We start from the raw sequence: 19408 nt of genomic DNA on the forward strand, positions 1-19408 counted from the left end.
CAACAGGAGCCTTACTAACTACTGTACAGTGATGACTCTCATATTTGCAGGTTGATGGTGCCCTCTTGTGCTAAAATGGCATCATGCTGAAGTTCAGTTCAGACAGAGAATAAAGTTATTTGTCAAACAGTGGCAGGGTCAGCTGTTTGTAGAATCCAGACTGGCCCTGTAAGCTCTTCTATAGCTTTTTTGACATAAATAACTAGATAGATGTGCAATGACTAGGGCCCTGTGTTTTGGACAATCATGTCACATGACCTGGACTTTAACCTTTGTTTAAAGCTTTTTCATCAAACTGTCCCCTTTTCTTTTTATGACAGATAGTCCAGCACCATCCTCAAACTATTTATTTCATTTTTGGTCTAATTCTCATTTTTGGAAAAAGCTTCAAATAAATGTTCAAATCTAGGTCACATGACATAGTCCAAAATACATGACCCTAGCAATAACAGAAAAGTATAAAAGTCACCACTCACCAGATAATAGGAGCATAATGGTTAACTGGACTTTACTGCCGGCAATAAAAATGGAATTTCATCACCTGTTGCTTCAACTAGTTGGCAACAAAGTCGTTTTCTGATTGGTTGTACCTTAATAAAACTCGTCCCTCTCGCTCGTTTGCTTCGCCTGGAATCATATTCCCAACAGCTTGTAGTCGCGCACTAATAATTCGGTGTGTCATTTATTTCATATGTTTAAAGTTTGAACGTTTTTCGCTTGTTAAAAATTGACCGTGACAATTTGGTTGGGTTTGTGTAGGCTACGCATCCAAACATCAACAACACGGCGCCACCACAACAATGTTTGCCCAACTTCATAACCGCTATGAGGCTTTGTTGAATAAAAATAACTTTGTGACAGATCTCCTAGCAACGGTGGAGGAGAAAACTGGGATACAGAAGAAATATATCGCTTCAGGTAATAGTTTATATTAAATCCACTTGCAATGTAGGACTTTGCCAGACTTTGCCACTTTCTCGTTTTGCCACGTTGGCTGGTTTGGCAAGGTCAGCACATATGACCGTTAATGTGACATGTCAGCAAAACAACTAACTAACCAACCAACCTACCAGCAACCGTTGTAGCTGATAAACGGTAACGCAAACTAGCCCAGTTAGGCCTAACACAAACAAACTACAGAAGACGAACGGTGTCACCAGACCAAATATTGTTTTAACGTGACTTGATGACCATATAGGCCTAGGCTGCCAACAAGATTATTTTTCGACACTCATTTGAACTCGCGAAGGTCAGAGAGGCCTAGACTACAGTTAATCCACTGTTAGTGGTCGATTTAGCCGCTTCTAATGTCTAGCTAGCAGCTGGTCCCTAGCCAAGGGGTGTATATGTACCTCCTACAGAAATACCAACTGCTATGTTGAGATGGTAGATTTTAAGGTGACCTGCTGTCTTCAGTTGAGTTGGGCTCCTTCAGAGGTTGTGCCTGTCTGTTTGTGCCGTAATGCCTACTCATTCACTGACATTGTTGACATTGACAAGAGCACGAGCAGATCTGAGACTAGGCTAGTTCTGTTATGTTGTCCTTTTAGGTGTTATTGACACAAGGTCTGCCAGTACTGATGTTAATGGAACTGTCCCGAGAGCAACAACATAATTTTACATTGGGCAGTGATGGGCTTTCTGTTTACTACTGAACTAACTGGACATAATATGCAAAAAAAGAGTGTGTGTGTGTCAATATACCTTAGAGGTGTGTGCGCCTTGGTCTGGTCAGGTATGAAGTGAAATTCTCTATTGCCAATGTGTGTTCAGTACCGGGAGCTTAGAGAAGTTTCCGGTAGGCTATACTATGTAGTTTAGCTCTTCTGGAGAAGGAACCCCAGCCCATTAGTCTTCCATCAACGTCAGAGAGGGACTGTCTGCACTACCGCTGCCTGTGGAGGGACTCTGATCACATCACCACCATTCAGACGTTGTCCACTGGGCAACCTAAGCTGTTGGGTGGAGGAAGGGGAAGGCACTGGCTAGTCACTATATTAATGATGCCTAGGACTATTGTCATGTCCAAACTAGGGCTCAGGGAAATTCCCAAGGTTGACAGGTCTGCCTATGTAACCCTCTTTACTCTGCTACTTGGCTTGGCTTTACTCTGCGGCTTGGCTTTACTCTGCGACTTGGCTTTACTCTGCGACTTGGCTACTTCAAGCAGCATGGCAATGAAGGACTCTTATAGCAAGGTATTCAAACAGCCTCTCTTCTGTTTTTCCTGTTATGGAGAATGGGTTTTTGATGTCTGTAGCGTCCCGGTCCGTATGTGGGGAGTGGCAGCATGTTTGTGGATGACCAACACTGGATGCACTCCAAATCAGGAATTTAACAAAACACCATTGACACATTTGAGATTAATTTCAATGTGCCCCATCGTTGCTTTTCCAAATCATAGTTTTGTGACCATATATAGCCTTCTGCCCATAACTGACACTGGTCATCAGTCTTAAAGATCATGAGGTGTATTGATTTTTGGTTAGATTGGTGTATTGTACTATAACTGATGTGACAACCTGCAGAGGAAAAGCCTGGTGCCATAGGTCTAAATGATTTCCCTATGCAAACAGGCGCTAAACCAAACAAAAGCCGTTTTCCTGCTTGCTAGGGTTACAATAGCAGGCAGCAGCTGCTTGTCTCCTTATCTCTGTCCAGCTCTAAAACTCAGATTGAGCCTAGTTTTTTTTTTACATGGGAATCCATTGTACGTTCGTTGACTGAAATGTTTGAAGGGTTCATTTGACAGACCGTGACGTTCACGGCTGTAGGTTAATGTAGTTGCTAGTTTGTTGGTTTAGGTTAGAGCGGACCAGTATCTGTGGAATCTCACTTCTGTTCCATGGTTCATATTCCACATGGTTACACTAGGTGTCTTATGTACATCAACGTTGAATTTGTCAATGTCAGCGTTTTAATTGTTTCACATGACGCCTTGTCCTGTTTATTCATCCAACATCCTGCTCTAACACACAGACGTTTCATTATATGAAGATGCTTTGAAATGTTTCCAGATTGACAGATATCTGGTATGAATCTCTCTGTCTCTAGGTGTGGTCTCTCTGATCAGTTTGTATCTGTTGTTTGGCTATGGAGCCTCTCTCCTCTGTAACCTGATTGGCTTTGTCTACCCAGCGTACCTCTCGTAAGTAGCACCTCAAAACATATATAAGAAGTGGTGTTATGATGCTCACATCATATGCTCCAGGTGAAGGGTTAAACATTATTTATTTAAATTATGTATTTCCATTCATCACTTTTCCTGTTGTCCAATCAGAATCAAGGCCATAGAGAGTAAGAAGAAAGAGGATGACACTCAGTGGTTGACCTACTGGGTGGTCTACGGATTCTTCAGTATTGCAGAGGCTTTCTCTGACATCTTCCTCTCCTGGTTCCCCTTCTACTATGCTGGCAAGGTACTTGTGTGTAACATTCAATAAACAGGAGGCCAAAAGAACATCATCATAGAATCTCTCTCTCAATCCCCCTTTCCTACAGTGTTTGTTCCTGGTGTGGTGTATGGCTCCGGTGACGTGGAACGGTTCTGCTATTCTCTACTACCGTGTGGTCCGTCCCGTGTTCCTCAGACACCAGGCCACCCTGGACAGTGTCGTCAACAACCTGAGTGATAAGGCCAAGAACATGGCTGACACTGTCACTAAAGAAGGTGAGGCACAGACACACAAGTTAGATTTATATTGTGGAAATGACATTCCCAGCGCCCGACACCTCAGTTTTCCCCCCCAACATAGCCGAGGCAAATTAATACTGTTAGAGTAATGGTCACCCATGGCTCGTTCAAATGTAAAGTGACTGCACGTTGAGCTAAAAAATGATCTGTGAGAATCTGACTGCTTCAGAAAAGGCATCTGAAGCAGTCGGACTGCTCCGAACTCTAATTCGCATGTCAAGTACGATACTTAGTTATCCCGCATCTCAGCAATGTCAAATCAAATCAAATTTTATTTGTCACATACACATGGTTAGCAGATGTTAATGCGAGTGTAGCGAAATGCTTGTGCTTCTAGTTCCGACAATGCAGTAATAACAAGTAATCTAACTAACAATTCCAAAACTACTGTCTTGTACACAGTGTAAGGGGATAAAGAATATGTACATAAGGATATATGAATGAGTGATGGTACAGAGCAGCATAGGCAAGATACAGTAGATGGTATCGAGTACAGTATGTCCAAATGAGATGAGTATGTAAACAAGTGGCATAGTTTAAAGTGGCTAGTGATACATGTATTACATAAGGATACAGTCGATGATATAGAGTACAGTATATACGTATGCATATGAGATGAATAATGTAGGGTAAGTAACATTATATAAGGTAGCATTGTTTATAGTGGCTAGTGATATATTTACATCATTTCCCATCAATTCCCATTATTAAAGTGGCTGGAGTTGAGTCAGTGTCAGTGTGTTGGCAGCAGCCACTCAGTGTTAGTGGTGGCTGTTTAACAGTCTGATGGCCTTGAGATAGAAGCTGTTTTTCAGTCTCTCGGTCCCAGCTTTGATGCACCTGTACTGACCTCGCCTTCTGGATGATAGCGGGGTGAACAGGCAGTGGCTCGGGTGGTTGATGTCCTTGATGATCTTTATGGCCTTCCTGTGACATCGGGTGGTGTAGGTGTCCTGGAGGGCAGGTAGTTTGCCCCCGGTGATGCGTTGTGCAGACCTCACTACCCTCTGGAGAGCCTTGCGGTTGAGGGCGGTGCAGTTGCCATACCAGGCGGTGATACAGCCCGCCAGGATGCTCTCGATTGTGCATCTGTAGAAGTTTGTGAGTGCTTTTGGTGACAAGCCGAATTTCTTCAGCCTCCTGAGGTTGAAGAGGCGCTGCTGCGCCTTCTTCACGATGCTGTCTGTGTGAGTGGACCAATTCAGTTTGTCTGTGATGTGTATGCCGAGGAACTTAAAACTTGCTACCCTCTCCACTACTGTTCCATCGATGTGGATAGGGAGGGGGGTGTTCCCTCTGCTGTTTCCTGAAGTCCACAATCATCAAGTACGATACTTAGTTATCCCGCATCTCAGCAATGTAAATCTAGCTGTACACACATGGTCACCAGATCTGTCAGTCAAACTAATAACTAATGTTTTTCTCTCCAGCTGTCAACCAGGCCCTCCTGAATGACAAGAACCAGTGACAGACCGATGTATGACCACAAGCCTCAGACACCTCGACTACACTAAACACACAGAACCACATCATGTGTAATGTCCCATGATGAAGGAAGGTAATGGATCCTGTCATGTGATCAGTTGCCGGTGACCACCCTGCAGCAAACAGAAAAGGGAAAAGGCATTTTCTGCTTTCTAGTCTGTCTTTTTAAGTCGCATGTATCAATCTTATGAGATTCCGATAATCCAGGCATTGTAGCATCTGATAATCTGCACAGCATGACTGTTTTTAAAGACTGGATGGAATGCAACCAGAAGCTTAGGGTAGCCACTACACAATCCATCTGACCTCTAAACAATGTGAATGTCTTCATGTAATCTGTAGCCTACTGCCAGGAAACCCATGTGTGTAGACGTCTGTGAATCAGCGGACTCTCTCTCGACGGAGCCATGTTGACTTCACAAATCCACCCTTAGCCTATTCCCCTTTGACCTACCCCAGCACTAACACACCAGATTCAATAAATCAGATGGTGGGTTAGTGCTGGGCTAGAACAAAAATGTCCCTATATTAATGGATTGGGAAACATGGTACCAGTAGGGCTAATGGAAGTGTCTAGGGAGTAGATGCTAAGGGGTATGTTTGGATGGAGCTGTTCTGAGCTGGGTCATTTCCTACAAAGTAGCCATGTTATTTCAGTCTCTTGTAATTAGTGCATACAGTAGCATGTCTCCACAATGTCTGCAGATCTGTGCCAAAGATGTTTACTCCATCACCTTGCCTGAACAAAATGAATATTTATGTATGTAAACTGAACTAGAAAGTATTTTTGTTTAGCACGGTCTCTTCTCATCTTTAATAAATCAAACTGGAACTTGTGTGCCGTTTGTACTCTGTTCACGCTTTTCCTCAACTGGAGTCCGTTACACCGTGCCTTTCTCAGTTCTTTACGAATTCTGAAATATGAATTTATTTCAGACTATTTAGGAAAGATGGCTAACACATTGATCCTACTTTGTCATACACCCTATGTTATCAATTGAACTACCACGGAGAAAGGAAAACCAGCAGTACTGCATATGTCAAGGCTGGAGTGGAATAGCCCTGCACCAAGATGTTGAGTTGACCTGTGCACAGTACATTTACTGGTATACAGGAAGTTAAATCATTCGGGATGCGTTTTGGTGAACGCTCAGGAGTCTGAATGGGATGGCTCTTGTGTCCATGCTGGGAGTGTCATGTCTGACTAAACTGACAGACTGATAATGGCCACACACACACTGCCACAGGGACTGTGGTGTTTTCTCTGTTTTGTGTAGTAATGTGGGAACCTGGCAAGTCTAAATGCACTTTCTTTAATCAAACCATAGAGGCCAGACTGGGGGTGATAGACATGCAATGCTCTGCTAACTCATCCTGTACTCTCTCTCCCTTCCTCCCTGAGGCTTTTCTCCCCAGCTGTTCCCTTACTCTGGAGACTGCCTTTGCTGTCCATGCACACGTGTGTGTGTGGTCTTGAGATTCCCTGGGGGACTGTGGTGTGTAGGCCTTGCAGTACTCTAATTCACTGACGGAGGGAGACAAACACTCTTTACAGGTAGTACAGGCTTTAGTTCCAGCGCTGGTCCTGGGGAGATACAGATCAAATCACTTTATTTAAAGTGCATTTAAACATGTCTTAATACACTTTACAATCCAAATTATAATGTAAAACAAATGGCAAAGAAATCAGAAACAAACTGCAGGCATACAGAGTATACATTGACACAACATGAAGGGGCAAGCTAGAGTAGGCTACAGGGAAATACATGGGGTTAAGACAGCAGTAAAACAGGGAGTTCAACAGGGTAGGTAGGAGTGACAGCCATGAGAAATGGTGGAGTGATCGCAGGGTAGGACATTGGAGTGGATGGATCGGAGGGGTCTGGTGGGCGGGTCAGTGTGTGGACTGGTGGTTAGATCCTGGCCCATTGCATTTTATGTCTGTATCCTTGCTTCCCTAACTTTCTGCCTCTCTCACCATCCCCCGCTTAGGCTCACAGACTGGTGGCCACCTAAGCGGGGGATGGTGAGAGAGGCAGAAAGTTAGGGAAGCAAGGATAGACATAAAATGCTAAAATGTACAGGGTTCAAAGCTTTAGTTCCAGTCCTGGTGACCTGGTCCTGGGGTGCTGCAAACACCACACACTCCATTAGAGGTCGACCGATTATGATTTTTCAACACCGATACCGATTATTGGAGGACCAGAAAAAGCTGATGCCGATTTAAAAGAAAATATATATATATATATATATATATATATATATTTGTAATAATGACAATTACAACAATACTGAATGAACACTTAATATAATACATCAAAATCAATTTAGCCTCATGATGAAACATGTCAAATTTGGTTTAAATAATGCAAAAACAAAGTTTTGGAGAAGAAAGTAAAAGTGCAATATGTGCCATGTAAGAAAGCTAACGTTTAAGTTCCTTGCTCAGAACATGAGAACATATGAAAGCTGGTTGTTCCTTTTAAGATGAGTCTTCAATATTTCCAGGTAAGAGGTTTTAGGTTATTACAGGAATTATAGGACTATTTTTCTCTATACCATTTGTATTTCATTAACCTTTGACTACTGGATGTTCTTATAGGCACTTTAGTATTGCCAGTGTAACAGTATAGCTCCCATCCCTCTCCTCGCCACTACCTGGGCTCGAACCAGGAACACATCAACAACAGCCACCCTCGAAGCAGCGTTACCCATGCAGAGCAAGGGGAACAACTACTCCAAGTCTCAGAGCGAGTGACGTTTGAAACGCTATTAGCAGCACCCCGCTAACTAGCTAGCCCTTTCACATCGGTTACACCAGCCTCATCTTGGGAGTTGATAGGCTTGAAGTCATAAACAGCGCAATGCTTGAAGCACAGTGACGTCCTGCTGGCAAAACGCACGAAAGTGCTGTTTGAATGAATGCTTACGAGCCTGCTGGTGCCTACCACCGCTCAGTCAGACTGCTCTATCAAGTCACAGACTTAATTATAACACAACACACAGAAATACGAGCCTTAGGTCATTAATATGGTCAAATCCGGAAACTCATTTAGAAAACAAAACGTTTATTCTTTCAGTGAAACACGGAACCGTTCCGTATTTTATCTATCGGATGGCATCCCTAAGTCTAAATATTCCTGATACATTTCACAACCTTCAATGTTATGTCATAATTACGTAAAATTCTGGCAAATTAGTTCGCAATGAGCCAGGCGGCCCAAACTGTTGCATATACCCTGACTCTGCATGCAATGAACTCGAGAAGTGACACAATTTCACCTGGTTAATATTGCCTGCTAACCTTTCTTTTAGCTAAATATGCAGGTTTAAAAATATATACTTCTGTGTATTTATTTTAAGAAAGGCATTGATGTTTATGGTTAGGGACACATTGGAGCAACGACAGTCCTTTTTCGCGAATGCGCACCGCATCGATTATATGCAACGCAGGACACGCTAGATAAACTAGTAATATCATCAACCATATGTAGTTATAACTAGTGATTATGATTGACTGATTGTTTTTTGTAATGGATGATATTCATCAGATGACACTCATAGGACATCATGTTACACAATACATGTATGTTTTGTTTGATAATGTGCATATTTATATCCAAAAATCTCAGTTTACATTGGCGCGTTACGTGCAGTAATGTTTTGATTCCAAAACATCAAGTGATTTTGCAGAAATACTCATAAGCATTGACAAAAGATAAAAGTGCTATTCACAGAATTAAAGATAGACTTCTTCTAAAAATTCAACCGCTGTGTCAGATTTCAACAAAAAAAATTACGGAAAAAGCATAATCTGAGAACGGCGCTCAGAACCCAAAACAGCCAGAGGAATATCCGCCATTTTGGAATCAACAAAGTTAGAAACAACACCATAAATATTCCCTTACCTTTGATGATCTTCATCAGAAGGTCCTCCCAGGAATCCCAGTTCGACAATAAATGACTGATTTGTTCCATAAAGTTCATTATTTATGAAAGAGTGTTTTCTATCCAATACTAATAATACTATGCATATGTTAGCATCTGGGACTGTGTAGGAGGCAGTTCACTCTGTGCATGCTATTCATCCAAAAGTGAAAATGCCAAAAAGGTTAAATAAAGTTGTAAAAAATAAATAATAATAAATAAATAAAATCAAAATTGGCAAAATTGACGTCCAAAAATATAAATTTCCGATTGTTATGAAAACTTGAAATCGGCCCTAATTAATCGGCCATTCCGATTAATCGGTCGACCTCTACACTCCATGCCAATGTCCACTCAGAATGTGATTCTTTAAATTTTTTATGCCAAGATGGCATTCTAGGATCTACATTTGAAAAAGTTTACTGAACTTTGTGTATGGCTGTGGATGACTGGACCCTACCCAAGCAGTTGGCGCCAAAGGACTATTGGGTAACAGTTGAATGGGCTGTGGTTTAAGCATCAACCTGAAAGTCTTTAATAACGATACCCAAATCTGACAGCTGACTTTAATTTGAAACTGTGCCTTTAGCAAATAAAAAAGCAATAGACCTTTATGGTTAGGTCTGATCATGCAGTAGGCTTAGCGACCATTTTTGTTTAACCACAAAATATAAGCTATAGGCTATAAATAAGTGGAGATCATCTTCAGCACCCCTACTTCCTGCGGCTATGGAGGGACACTGGGATGCAGCTAGAAGGGTCCTTTTCTTCAGTTTACTGCTAAAACATATTTAGCTGTTAATTCGGCAATCTGACTAAAGTATGACTTCACTTGATATGCTGAAATAAAAACTCGGTAATTCACGAAACCGTGCCTGTCCTGCGTTTTCAGTCGCTAAAACGTTAGGCCTATCTGTGCGTTTCTGTGTGTGTATGAGTGTTGTGTGATGACGCGATGATCCGCAAGCCATAGAGGGATCGATGGAGACTGGTATAGATGGAGACATACCGATAGAGGGAGGGAAGAAAGACATCGTGGCACTAGAACTGTAGTGTATGGGAATATCAAGTAGAGAGAGAAAGAGATAAATATAGCTTCAACAACGAGAGAGATAGTGAGAGAGAGAACACGGGCTGTGAATTCGCGGACGACATGAGATTTCTACATGAATAGTATAAAATGCTTTAAAACTCAGCGTTTTGCCTTACAAACGTGTTGTCAGACGACAGCCACTAAAACAGGACTACACATCAAGTTCAGGTATGTAACACTTAACCAGATCCATCTTTTGACAAATCCGTTAGTCTATGTCAGTAAGAGAATGTTGATATTGTGTGGCGTTGCCTCTCTTGGACGGTTACGCACGCGATTCTTGCCTTGGTAAATATGGGGCAGCAGTTTTTTGATTGCAAACCGTTCATGTTATTTCTACCATATGTTAAAATTCATCTGTACATGTATGTTGCTGTTACTGCGTCATAAACGGTGTGAAATATCGTCAGGAATGCGCGAGAGGGAGAGAGTATGATATTCTATGCAGGGATCTAACATGTCTCGTTTTGAGGATTTGGAGGATGTGATGCGCCTGTGAAATTATGCCACCAAAGCGAGATGGCGTTTCTTCTTCCTGTGGTATTTTATGAATGAAAGGGGCAGAGTAGGTTAGCCTGTGATGTCGTATTCTAGACCCACTGACAACAAACGAGGTCGTTTTTAACTCTTATTTCCCTATAGCATACCCTGTTTCAAGCCCGACATGCATTATTACACACACACACACACACTCACACACACACACACACACACACACACACACACACACACACACACACACACACACACACACACACACACACACACACACACACACACACACACACAGTAGGCTACATTCCACCAACATGATGGCAACGTGACTCACAGTCTGACTAACAGTAAGCCAATGCTAAACCATTTTTAATCGCTTCATATTTTCAGGGGGTCCATCTGGACAGTCAGTGTATGCTTGCCCGATTAACGTTATGTGTGCTGTTTATGGCAGGCTTTCTTCCATGACTATCCTTGCTGTAAGAGTGTGTGTGTGTGTGTGTGTGTGTGTGTGTGTGTGTGTGTGTGTGTGTGTGTGTGTGTGTGTGTGTGTGTGTGTGTGTGTGTGTGTGTTTGTTTGTTTGTTTGTTCCCGGTCCTTGTGTTTGTTTGGGTTCATAGTAGGAGGGAGAAAGAAGGAGAGGGGGAGGGATGACAGTAATTCCAGTGATTAAGCTTTGTAGTGTAGCAGATGGTAGTAAAGAGAGATTGGACCATGGCTGAGTGTGTGTAGGTGGGTGTTGGAGGAAATGTGTGTGTCATCTTCCATGCCCACGTTATGGTTGCATCATAACCGTTTGTGGACTGAGCTATGATGAGTGGACACATCAGAGTTAGGGTTAGTAATTGTTCTTACTACTGTCCTTTCTAGCATGGGGATATGCTGACCAACAAGGGCCTGAATTACTGATGTCCTTTCTAGCATGGGGATATGCTGACCAACAAGGGCCTGAATTACTGATGTCCTTTCTAGCATGGGGATATGGTGACCAACAAGGGCCTGAATTACTGATGTCCTTTCTAGCATGGGGATATGGTGACAAACAAGGGCCTGAATTACTGATGTCCTTTCTAGCATGGGGATATGGTGACCAACAAGGGCCTGAATTACTGAGGTCCTTTCTAGCATGGGGATATGGTGACCAACAAGGGCCTGATTTACTGATGTCCTTTCTAGCATGGGGATATGGTGACCGACAAGGGCCTGAATTACTGATGTCCTTTCTAGCATGGGGATATGGTGACCAACAAGGGCCTGAGTTTCTGATGTCCTTTCTAGCATGGGGATATGGTGACCAGCAAGGGCCTGAGTTTCTGATGTCCTTTCTAAGAATGGCACATGAGTGTCCTGAAAGTATAATAAACACGTTTTTATGAGTGGCACCTATTTCCTTTAATGTTCATGTGAATTTTGGCTGCACCTCGGCTCACACTGGTTGAAGTGCTGTGCCTCTCTTGCTGTCTGTCTGTCTGCTCCTGTCCTGTGGTCTGTCTGTCTGTCCACTCCTCTCCTGCTGTCTGTCTGTCTGCTCCTCTCCTGCTGTCTGTCTGTCCACTCCTCTCCTGCTGTCTGTCTGTCTGCTTCTCTCCTGCTGTCTGTCTGTCCACTCCTCTCCTGCTGTCTGTCTGTCTGCTCCTCTCCTGCTGTCTGTCTGTCCACTCCTCTCCTGCTGTCTGTCTGTCTGCTCCTCTCCTGCTGTCTGTCTGTCTGCTTCTCTCCTGCATGTCCCCCAGATACTGACCAGCAGGAGCATGGATTGTGTATGTCAGGATCAGCATAGTCTAGTGTGTGTGTGTGTGTGTGTGTGTGTGTGTGTGTGTGTGTGTGTGTGTGTGTGTGTGTGTGTGTGTGTGTGTGTGTGTGTGTGTGTGTGTGTGTGTGTGTGTGAAGGAGGCATGCTGCTAAGTTAAGACCTGGGAATTGGGTCAATGCAGACAGTCCAGAAAACAGAGAGGTTAAGCTCAATGATTAGCTGCTAAGCCTAGACCCCTGTAGAGCAATCTGTAACACACACACATGCATAAACACGCTTACAGTATATTAAAGTATTTAGTCAGCCACCAATTGTGCAAGTTTTCCCACTTAAAAAGATGAGAGAGGCCTGTAATTTTCATCATAGGTACACTTCAACTATGACAGACAAAATGGAAATAAAATCCAGAAAATCACATTGTAGGATTTTTAATGAATTTATTTGCAAATTATGGTGGAAAATAAGTATTTGGTCAATAACAAAAGTTTATCTCAATACTTTGTTATATACCCTTTGTTGGCAATGACAGAGGTCAAACGTTTTCTGTAAGTCTTCACAAGGTTTTCACACACTGTTGCTGGTATTTTGGCCCTTTCCTCCATGCAGATCTCCTCTAGAGCAGTGATGTTTTGGGGCTGTTACTGGGCAACACAGACTTTCAACTCCCTCCAAAGATTTTCTATGGGGTTGAGATCTGGAGACTGGCTAGGCCACTCCAGGACCTTGAAATGCTTCTTACGAAGCCACTCCTTCGTTGCCCGGGCGGTGTGTCTGGGATCATTGTCATGGTGAAAGACCTCGCCACGTTTCATCTTCAATGCCCTTGCTGATGGAAGGAGGTTTTCACTCAAAATCTCACGATACATGGCCCCATTCATTCTTTCCTTTAAACGGATCAGTCGTCCTGGTCCCTTTGCAGAAAAACAGCCCCAAAGCATGATGTTTCCACCCCCATGCTTCACAGTAGGTATGGTGTTCTTTGGATGCAACCCCCGAGCTGACAAGGTACATTGTCGTTCTGCCCCTCCAGTCGAAACACGACTTGCCTGGTTAAATAAAGGTAAAATAAAAAAAATAAAATAAAACAGTAGGTATGGTGTTCTTTGGATGCAACAAAAAGTTATACCAAAAAGTTATTTTGGTTTCATCTGACCATATGACATTCTCCCAATCTTCTTCTGGATCATCCAAATGCTCTCTAGAAAACTTCAGACGGGCCTGGACATGTACTGGCTTAATCAGGGGAACACGTCTGGCACTGCAGGATTTGAGTCCCTGGCGGCGTAGTGTGTTACTGATGGTAGGCTTTGTTACTTTGGTCCCAGCTCTCTGCATGTCATTCACTAGGTCCCCCCGTGTGGTTCTGGGATTTTTGCTCACCGTTCTTGTGATCATTTTGACCCCACGGGGTGAGATCTTGCGTGGAGCCCCAGATCGAGGGAGATTATCAGTGGTCTTGTATGTCTTCCATTTCCTAATAATTGCTCCCACAGTTGATTTCTTCAAACCAAGCTGCTTACCTATTGCAGATTCAGTCTTCCCAGCCTGGTGCAGGTCTACCATTTTGTTTCTGGTGTCCTTTGACAGCTCTTTGGTCTTGGCCATAGTGGAGTTTGGAGTGTGACTGTTTGAGGTTGTGGACAGGTGTCTTTTATACTGATAACAAGTTCAAACAGGTGCAATTAATACAGGTAACGAGTGGAGGACAGAGGAGCCTCTTAAAGAAGAAGTTACAGGTCTGTGAGAGCCAGAAATCTTGCTTGTTTGTAGGTGACCAAATACTTATTTTCCACCATAATTTGCAAATAAATTCATTAAAAATCCTACAATGTGATTTTCTGGATTTTTTTTCCTCATTTTGTCTGTCATAGTTGAAGTGTACCTATGATGAAAATTACAGGCCTCTCTCATCTTTTTAAGTGGGAGAACTTGCACAATTGGTGGCTTACTAAATACTTTTTTGCCCCACTGTATATACATACACACACGCACACTAAGCCCATCTTAATGTCGGAGAAATCTGTTGAATTGATGGAATGAAGGGATTGTTGTCTAGAACTGGGATGAAGACAGGTTAAGAAGTGGTTTTAAATGTTCTACAAACAAAGCTTTCTAATGTGAAATATATATATGCGGGACACCAAGATTTTAATGCTAATTTCCTCTGTTTGCATCACTCTCCATCACACCCATGCACAGACACGCGCATGCATGCACACCCACAGACAGAACAGATGAAGCATTGAAGCAGTGTGTGACTAGATGTGAACAGGAGAAACCCAGTCAGAGTTTGGTTCCATTCTATACATCTGTATGGAATTGTGTGTGTGTGTGTGTGTGTGTGTGTGTGTGTGTGTGTGTGTGTGTGTGTGTGTGTGTGTGTGTGTGTGTGTGTGTGTATGTGTGTGTGTGTATGTGTGTGTGTGTGTGTGTGTGTGTGTGTGTGTGTGTGTATGTGTGTGTGTGTGTGTGTGTGTGTGTGTGTGTGTGTGTGTGTGTGTTTGAGAGAGAGAAGATCTGCCAGCAGAAGTCAGCCAAGGGTGTGTGTGGAACTGCATTCATTCATAGGGGCGACACGCACATTTGCACATACACAAAAAGTTGACAGGTGTGTGTGCGACAGACAGACAGTCAGTCTCTCAGGAAGCTAACCACTGAGACTGTCAGGCACACACACACGGGAGAAGATGAGAGGAGAGATGAGGAGAAGAGAGAGATGGACAAATGCTGAGTAGAGGAGTATTGGTCTGTGCCAAAGTGATCTCCTAATGTAGAGTTGGCTGGGCTGGTCCAGGCTGGTCCAGATGCATTTACACTATTCATTCATTAAAGCACTCTATCCTTCCATCTCTATTCATCAGAGAAGGGGAGGAAAGAAAGATGGTCAGAGTGAGACAGTCCCATTTGGTAAGAGTGTCATCAATCTCTGTGCCCTAGTGTCAAGGACGAAAGTGTGTGTGTGTGTGTGTGTGTGTGTGTGTGTGTGTGTGTGTGTGTGTGTGTGTGTGTGTGTGTGTGTGTGTGTGTGTGTGTGTGTGTGTGTGTGTGCGCGTGTGGTGTATGTGTGTGTGCGCGCACGGGCACCTTTAGACTGAAATTCCCACATTGGTCCATAAATATTAGTATGTCTGCACCTAGTGGTGTTGTTCTAGATTGAAGTGGGATTGTAATTCCAGTGTTGTCATTTGGTGTTAGAGGTCCTTATAACAGGGTTTAGCCCCAGAGCTGTTCAATAATACATGCGCACACACACACACACACTGCCAAGAATGCAGAATAGTATTTGAGGAATAGGTTCAGATACAGAAAGATGAGTTGTGGTAAGTTAACGGTAGTTAAAAGCTTTTGTTTCATCAAGGATACCCCCTTGTCAGTACATGTGTCTGTCTCCACCTGGGGTCAGTACATGTGTCTGTCTCTACCTGGAGTCAGTACATGTGTCTGTCTCTACCTGGAGTCAGTACATGTGCCTGTCTCTACCTGGAGTCAGTACATGTGTCTGTCTCTACCTGGGGTCAGTACATGTGTCTGTCTCTACCTGGAGTCAGTACATGTGTCTGTCTCTACCTGGAGTCAGTACATGTGTCTGTCTCTACCTGGAGTCAGTACATGTGCCTGTCTCTACCTGGAGTCAGTACATGTGTCTGTCTCTACCTGGGGTCAGTACATGTGTCTGTCTCTACCTGGAGTCAGTACATGTGGCTGTCTCTACCTGGAGTCAGTACATGTGTCTGTCTCTACCTGGAGTCAGTACATGTGTCTGTCTCTACCTGGAGTCAGTACATGTGTCTGTCTCTACCTGGAGTCAGTACATGTGTCTGTCTCTACCTGGGGTCAGTACATGTGGCTGTCTCTACCTGGAGTCAGTACATGTGTCTGTCTCTACCTGGAGTCAGTACATGTGTCTGTCTCTACCTGGAGTCAGTACATGTGTCTGTCTCTACCTGGAGTCAGTACATGTGGCCTGTGGCCTGTATGTACATACAGTACATAACTCTCTCTCTCTCTCTCTCTCTTCTCTCTCTCTTGTTTTAATACCTGTGCCCAGGCAGTAGGGGGCAGCATGCCTGAGCAGAGTAATGACTACAGGGTGGTGGTGTTTGGAGCGGGGGGAGTGGGGAAGAGCTCCCTGGTCCTACGCTTCGTTAAAGGCACCTTCAGGGACACCTATATTCCCACTGTGGAGGACACCTATCGACAGGTGAGACAGGGACAACTATATTCCCACTGTGGAGGACACCTATCGACAGGTGAGACAGGGAGAGGAGGAGGAGGAGAGGAAGGAAGACCGAGGCTGCATCTGGAACACCCTAATCCCTCTTTAGTCCACTACTTTGACCATGGCCTGAACATAGTGCACTTCAGAGAATAGGGTGTCGTTTCAGACAAAAGGATGCATTGACAGGTAATCAGGGATGGGCAGTAGGCCAACTGCTTTATCTGATGTATAGACGTAATGACCATATATAGTGTGTCCAGAGGGCTATTTTATCCACTGATCTGATGCACCAAGTCAAATGATCCAACTTAGTGATCAAAAGAGCATTGAGTATAAGCAATGTTGTTTTTCAATGAATGATCATGTATTATCCTAATGATACTAATTGTGTGTGTATGTTTGTGTGTGTCTACAGGTGATCAGCTGTGATAAGAGTGTGTGTACGCTCCAGATAACTGATACAACAGGCAGTCACCAGTTCCCTGCCATGCAGAGGCTGTCCATATCTAAAGGACATGCCTTCATACTGGTCTACTCTGTAACCAGCAAACAGTCACTGGAGGAACTCAAACCTATCTACCAACAGGTAGGTGTGTGTGTGTGTGTGTGTGTGTGTGTGTGTGTGTGTGTGTGTGTGTGTGTGTGTGTGTGTGTGTGTGTGTGTGTGTGTTTGTGTGTGTGTTTGTGTGTGTGTGTGTGTGTGTGTGTGTGTGTGTGTGTGTGTGTGTGACTGTGTGTGTGTGACTGTGTGTGTGTGACTGTGTGGGTGACTATGTGTTGTAATCTCTCCTTGTGTTCTCCAGGTGATAGCCATAAAGGGGAGCATAGAGGCCATCCCCATCATGTTGGTGGGCAACAAGAGTGATGAGACCCAGAGAGAGGTGGAGACTAAAGATGGAGAGGCACAGGTCGGTAACGTTAAACATCTGACCTGGGTTCAGTAGAACTACATAATGTCAAATACTTTAAAATATCGATTCAGTTTGGAATAGTGACAAAAGTGCAAACCCCAAGTTAAATAAATCCCACCTCAAAGTAGTTGATTTGTATATTTTACCCAGGTCTGGTATTGTCGGGCCGATTACTGTAAAGCAAATTCCCGTTCTACTTTCTCCTGTTAATAACAATAATAAAATGAATCCTATTAATAATCCTACTGTGTGGTCTTCAAGGCGACCACGTGGAAGTGTGCGTTCATGGAGACGTCAGCTAAGACCAACCACAACGTGACCGAGCTGTTCCAGGAGCTGCTCAACCTGGACAAGAAGAGAAACATGAGTCTCAACATCGACGGGAAACGGTCCGGAAAACAGTCCAGAGCTGAGAGACTGAAGGGAAAATGTAGTGTCATGTAGAGAGGAGGAGAGGAGAGAGGGATGGAGGAAGGGAGGAAGGAAGGGAGGTAACAAGGAAAACATAAAGTGTGAGGATAGAAGAGAAGGAATGGGAGAGGGAGAGAAAGAGAAGAGAGTGAAGAGACCTCAGGATCACTGGTGGGTTCTATACCTCTCCCTCTCAGTATCCTCCTCTCTCATCTCCTGTCTGCCTGAGCAGGGTCCTAAACATCCATACAGTCCCACTGTAGTGAAAAGATTTGGGGGGGGGTAGTCTGAACACGACTCGAACCCGCAACTGTCAGCATCAGTCCAACACCTCAGCCATTACGCCGTGAGGTCCCAACCTCTTGGCGAGGTCACTAGATGTTACACTAGGGACACTCCAACATAATGTACATATCCTATGTATACATGGCCTCCCTCCCTAGCACCTCTGAAAGACTCAGACAGTAATACCCCCCTAACCGTCTCTGTCATCATGCAAAATGGAGAATCCTCTTAACTCCTCATTCAAAATGGCTTCTAAAATCATTAGTTGAACTGGAGAAACGTTGAACTTGTGCCATCAACAATCCCTCTAAGACTTTAGCTCAGTGTTAAAACAAGGGAAGGGCAGTGGTTCATGTCTGACTTGGAATCCGAGGAAAGAGAACCTGGGAAAGAAAGATGTGGTAGTTGGAGTGAAATGTTAAGAAGTCTGCCTGGGACACTTGGTAGTTGGAGTGAAATGTTAAGAAGTCTGCCTGGGACACTTGGTAGTTGGAGTGAAATGTTAAGAAGTCTGCCTGGGACACTTGGTAGTTGGAGTGAAATGTTAAGAAGTCTGCCTGGGACACTTGGTAGTTGGACTGAAATGTTAAGAAGTCTGCCTGGGACACTTGGTAGTTGGAGTGAAATGTTAAGAAGTCTGCCTGGGACACTTGGTAGTTGGAGTGAAATGTTAAGAAGTCTGCCTGGGACACTTGGTAGTTGGACTGAAATGTTAAGAAGTCTGCCTGGGACACTTGGTAGTTGGACTGAAATGTTAAGAAGTCTGCCTGGGACACTTGGTAGTTGGAGTGAAATGTTAAGAAGTCTACCTGGGACACTTGGTAGTTGGAGTGAAATGTTAAGAAGTCTACCTGGGACACTTGGTAGTTGGACTGAAATGTTAAGAAGTCTGCCTGGGACACTTGGTAGTTGGAGTGAAATGTTAAGAAGTCTACCTGGGACACTTGGTAGTTGGACTGAAATGTTAAGAAGTCTGCCTGGGACACTTGGTAGTTGGAGTGAAATGTTAAGAAGTCTGCCTGGGACACTTGGTAGTTGGACTGAAATGTTAAGAAGTCTGCCTGGGACACTTGGTAGTTGGACTGAAATGTTAAGAAGTCTGCCTGGGACACTTGGTAGTTGGAGTGAAATGTTA

The 19408-nt window shown here is 43.8% G+C and overlaps 2 protein-coding genes across 2 annotated transcripts; both read left to right on the forward strand.

The window, feature by feature from the left end:
- Positions 1-488: 488 nt before the first annotated feature.
- On the forward strand, positions 489-6015 carry LOC139414108 (receptor expression-enhancing protein 6-like). Its single transcript, XM_071161988.1, has 6 exons — positions 489-673; positions 760-918; positions 3055-3148; positions 3281-3419; positions 3502-3670; positions 5125-6015. The coding sequence occupies exons 2-6, from the start codon at positions 801-803 to the stop codon at positions 5160-5162; spliced, it is 558 nt and encodes a 185-aa protein (XP_071018089.1). The 5' UTR covers positions 489-673; positions 760-800; the 3' UTR covers positions 5163-6015.
- Positions 6016-10034: 4019 nt separating this feature from the next.
- Positions 10035-19056, forward strand: LOC139414109 (GTP-binding protein Di-Ras1-like). The gene is made up of 5 exons (XM_071161989.1): positions 10035-10367; positions 16496-16648; positions 17082-17252; positions 17470-17574; positions 17839-19056. Exons 2-5 carry the CDS (start codon positions 16511-16513, stop codon positions 18019-18021), a joined length of 597 nt encoding a protein of 198 aa, XP_071018090.1. The 5' UTR covers positions 10035-10367; positions 16496-16510; the 3' UTR covers positions 18022-19056.
- Positions 19057-19408: the final 352 nt, after the last annotated feature.

The sequence above is a fragment of the Oncorhynchus clarkii genome, chromosome 7, assembly GCF_045791955.1.
Source record: "Oncorhynchus clarkii lewisi isolate Uvic-CL-2024 chromosome 7, UVic_Ocla_1.0, whole genome shotgun sequence".
Classification (NCBI taxonomy): Eukaryota; Metazoa; Chordata; class Actinopteri; order Salmoniformes; family Salmonidae; genus Oncorhynchus; species Oncorhynchus clarkii.

Excerpts from the sequence above, each read along its gene's own strand:
- LOC139414109 (XM_071161989.1), top strand. The coding sequence starts at position 16,511 with ATGCCTGAGCAGAGTAATGACTACAGGGTGGTGGTGTTTGGAGCGGGG. Across the intron at positions 17,253-17,469 it reads TCAAACCTATCTACCAACAG|GTGATAGCCATAAAGGGGAG; the intron begins GTAGGTGTGTGT and ends TGTGTTCTCCAG. Across the intron at positions 17,575-17,838 it reads CTAAAGATGGAGAGGCACAG|GCGACCACGTGGAAGTGTGC; the intron begins GTCGGTAACGTT and ends GTGGTCTTCAAG.
- LOC139414108 (XM_071161988.1), top strand. The coding sequence starts at position 801 with ATGTTTGCCCAACTTCATAACCGCTATGAGGCTTTGTTGAATAAAAAT. Across the intron at positions 3,149-3,280 it reads GTCTACCCAGCGTACCTCTC|AATCAAGGCCATAGAGAGTA; the intron begins GTAAGTAGCACC and ends TTGTCCAATCAG. Across the intron at positions 3,671-5,124 it reads TGACACTGTCACTAAAGAAG|CTGTCAACCAGGCCCTCCTG; the intron begins GTGAGGCACAGA and ends TTTTCTCTCCAG.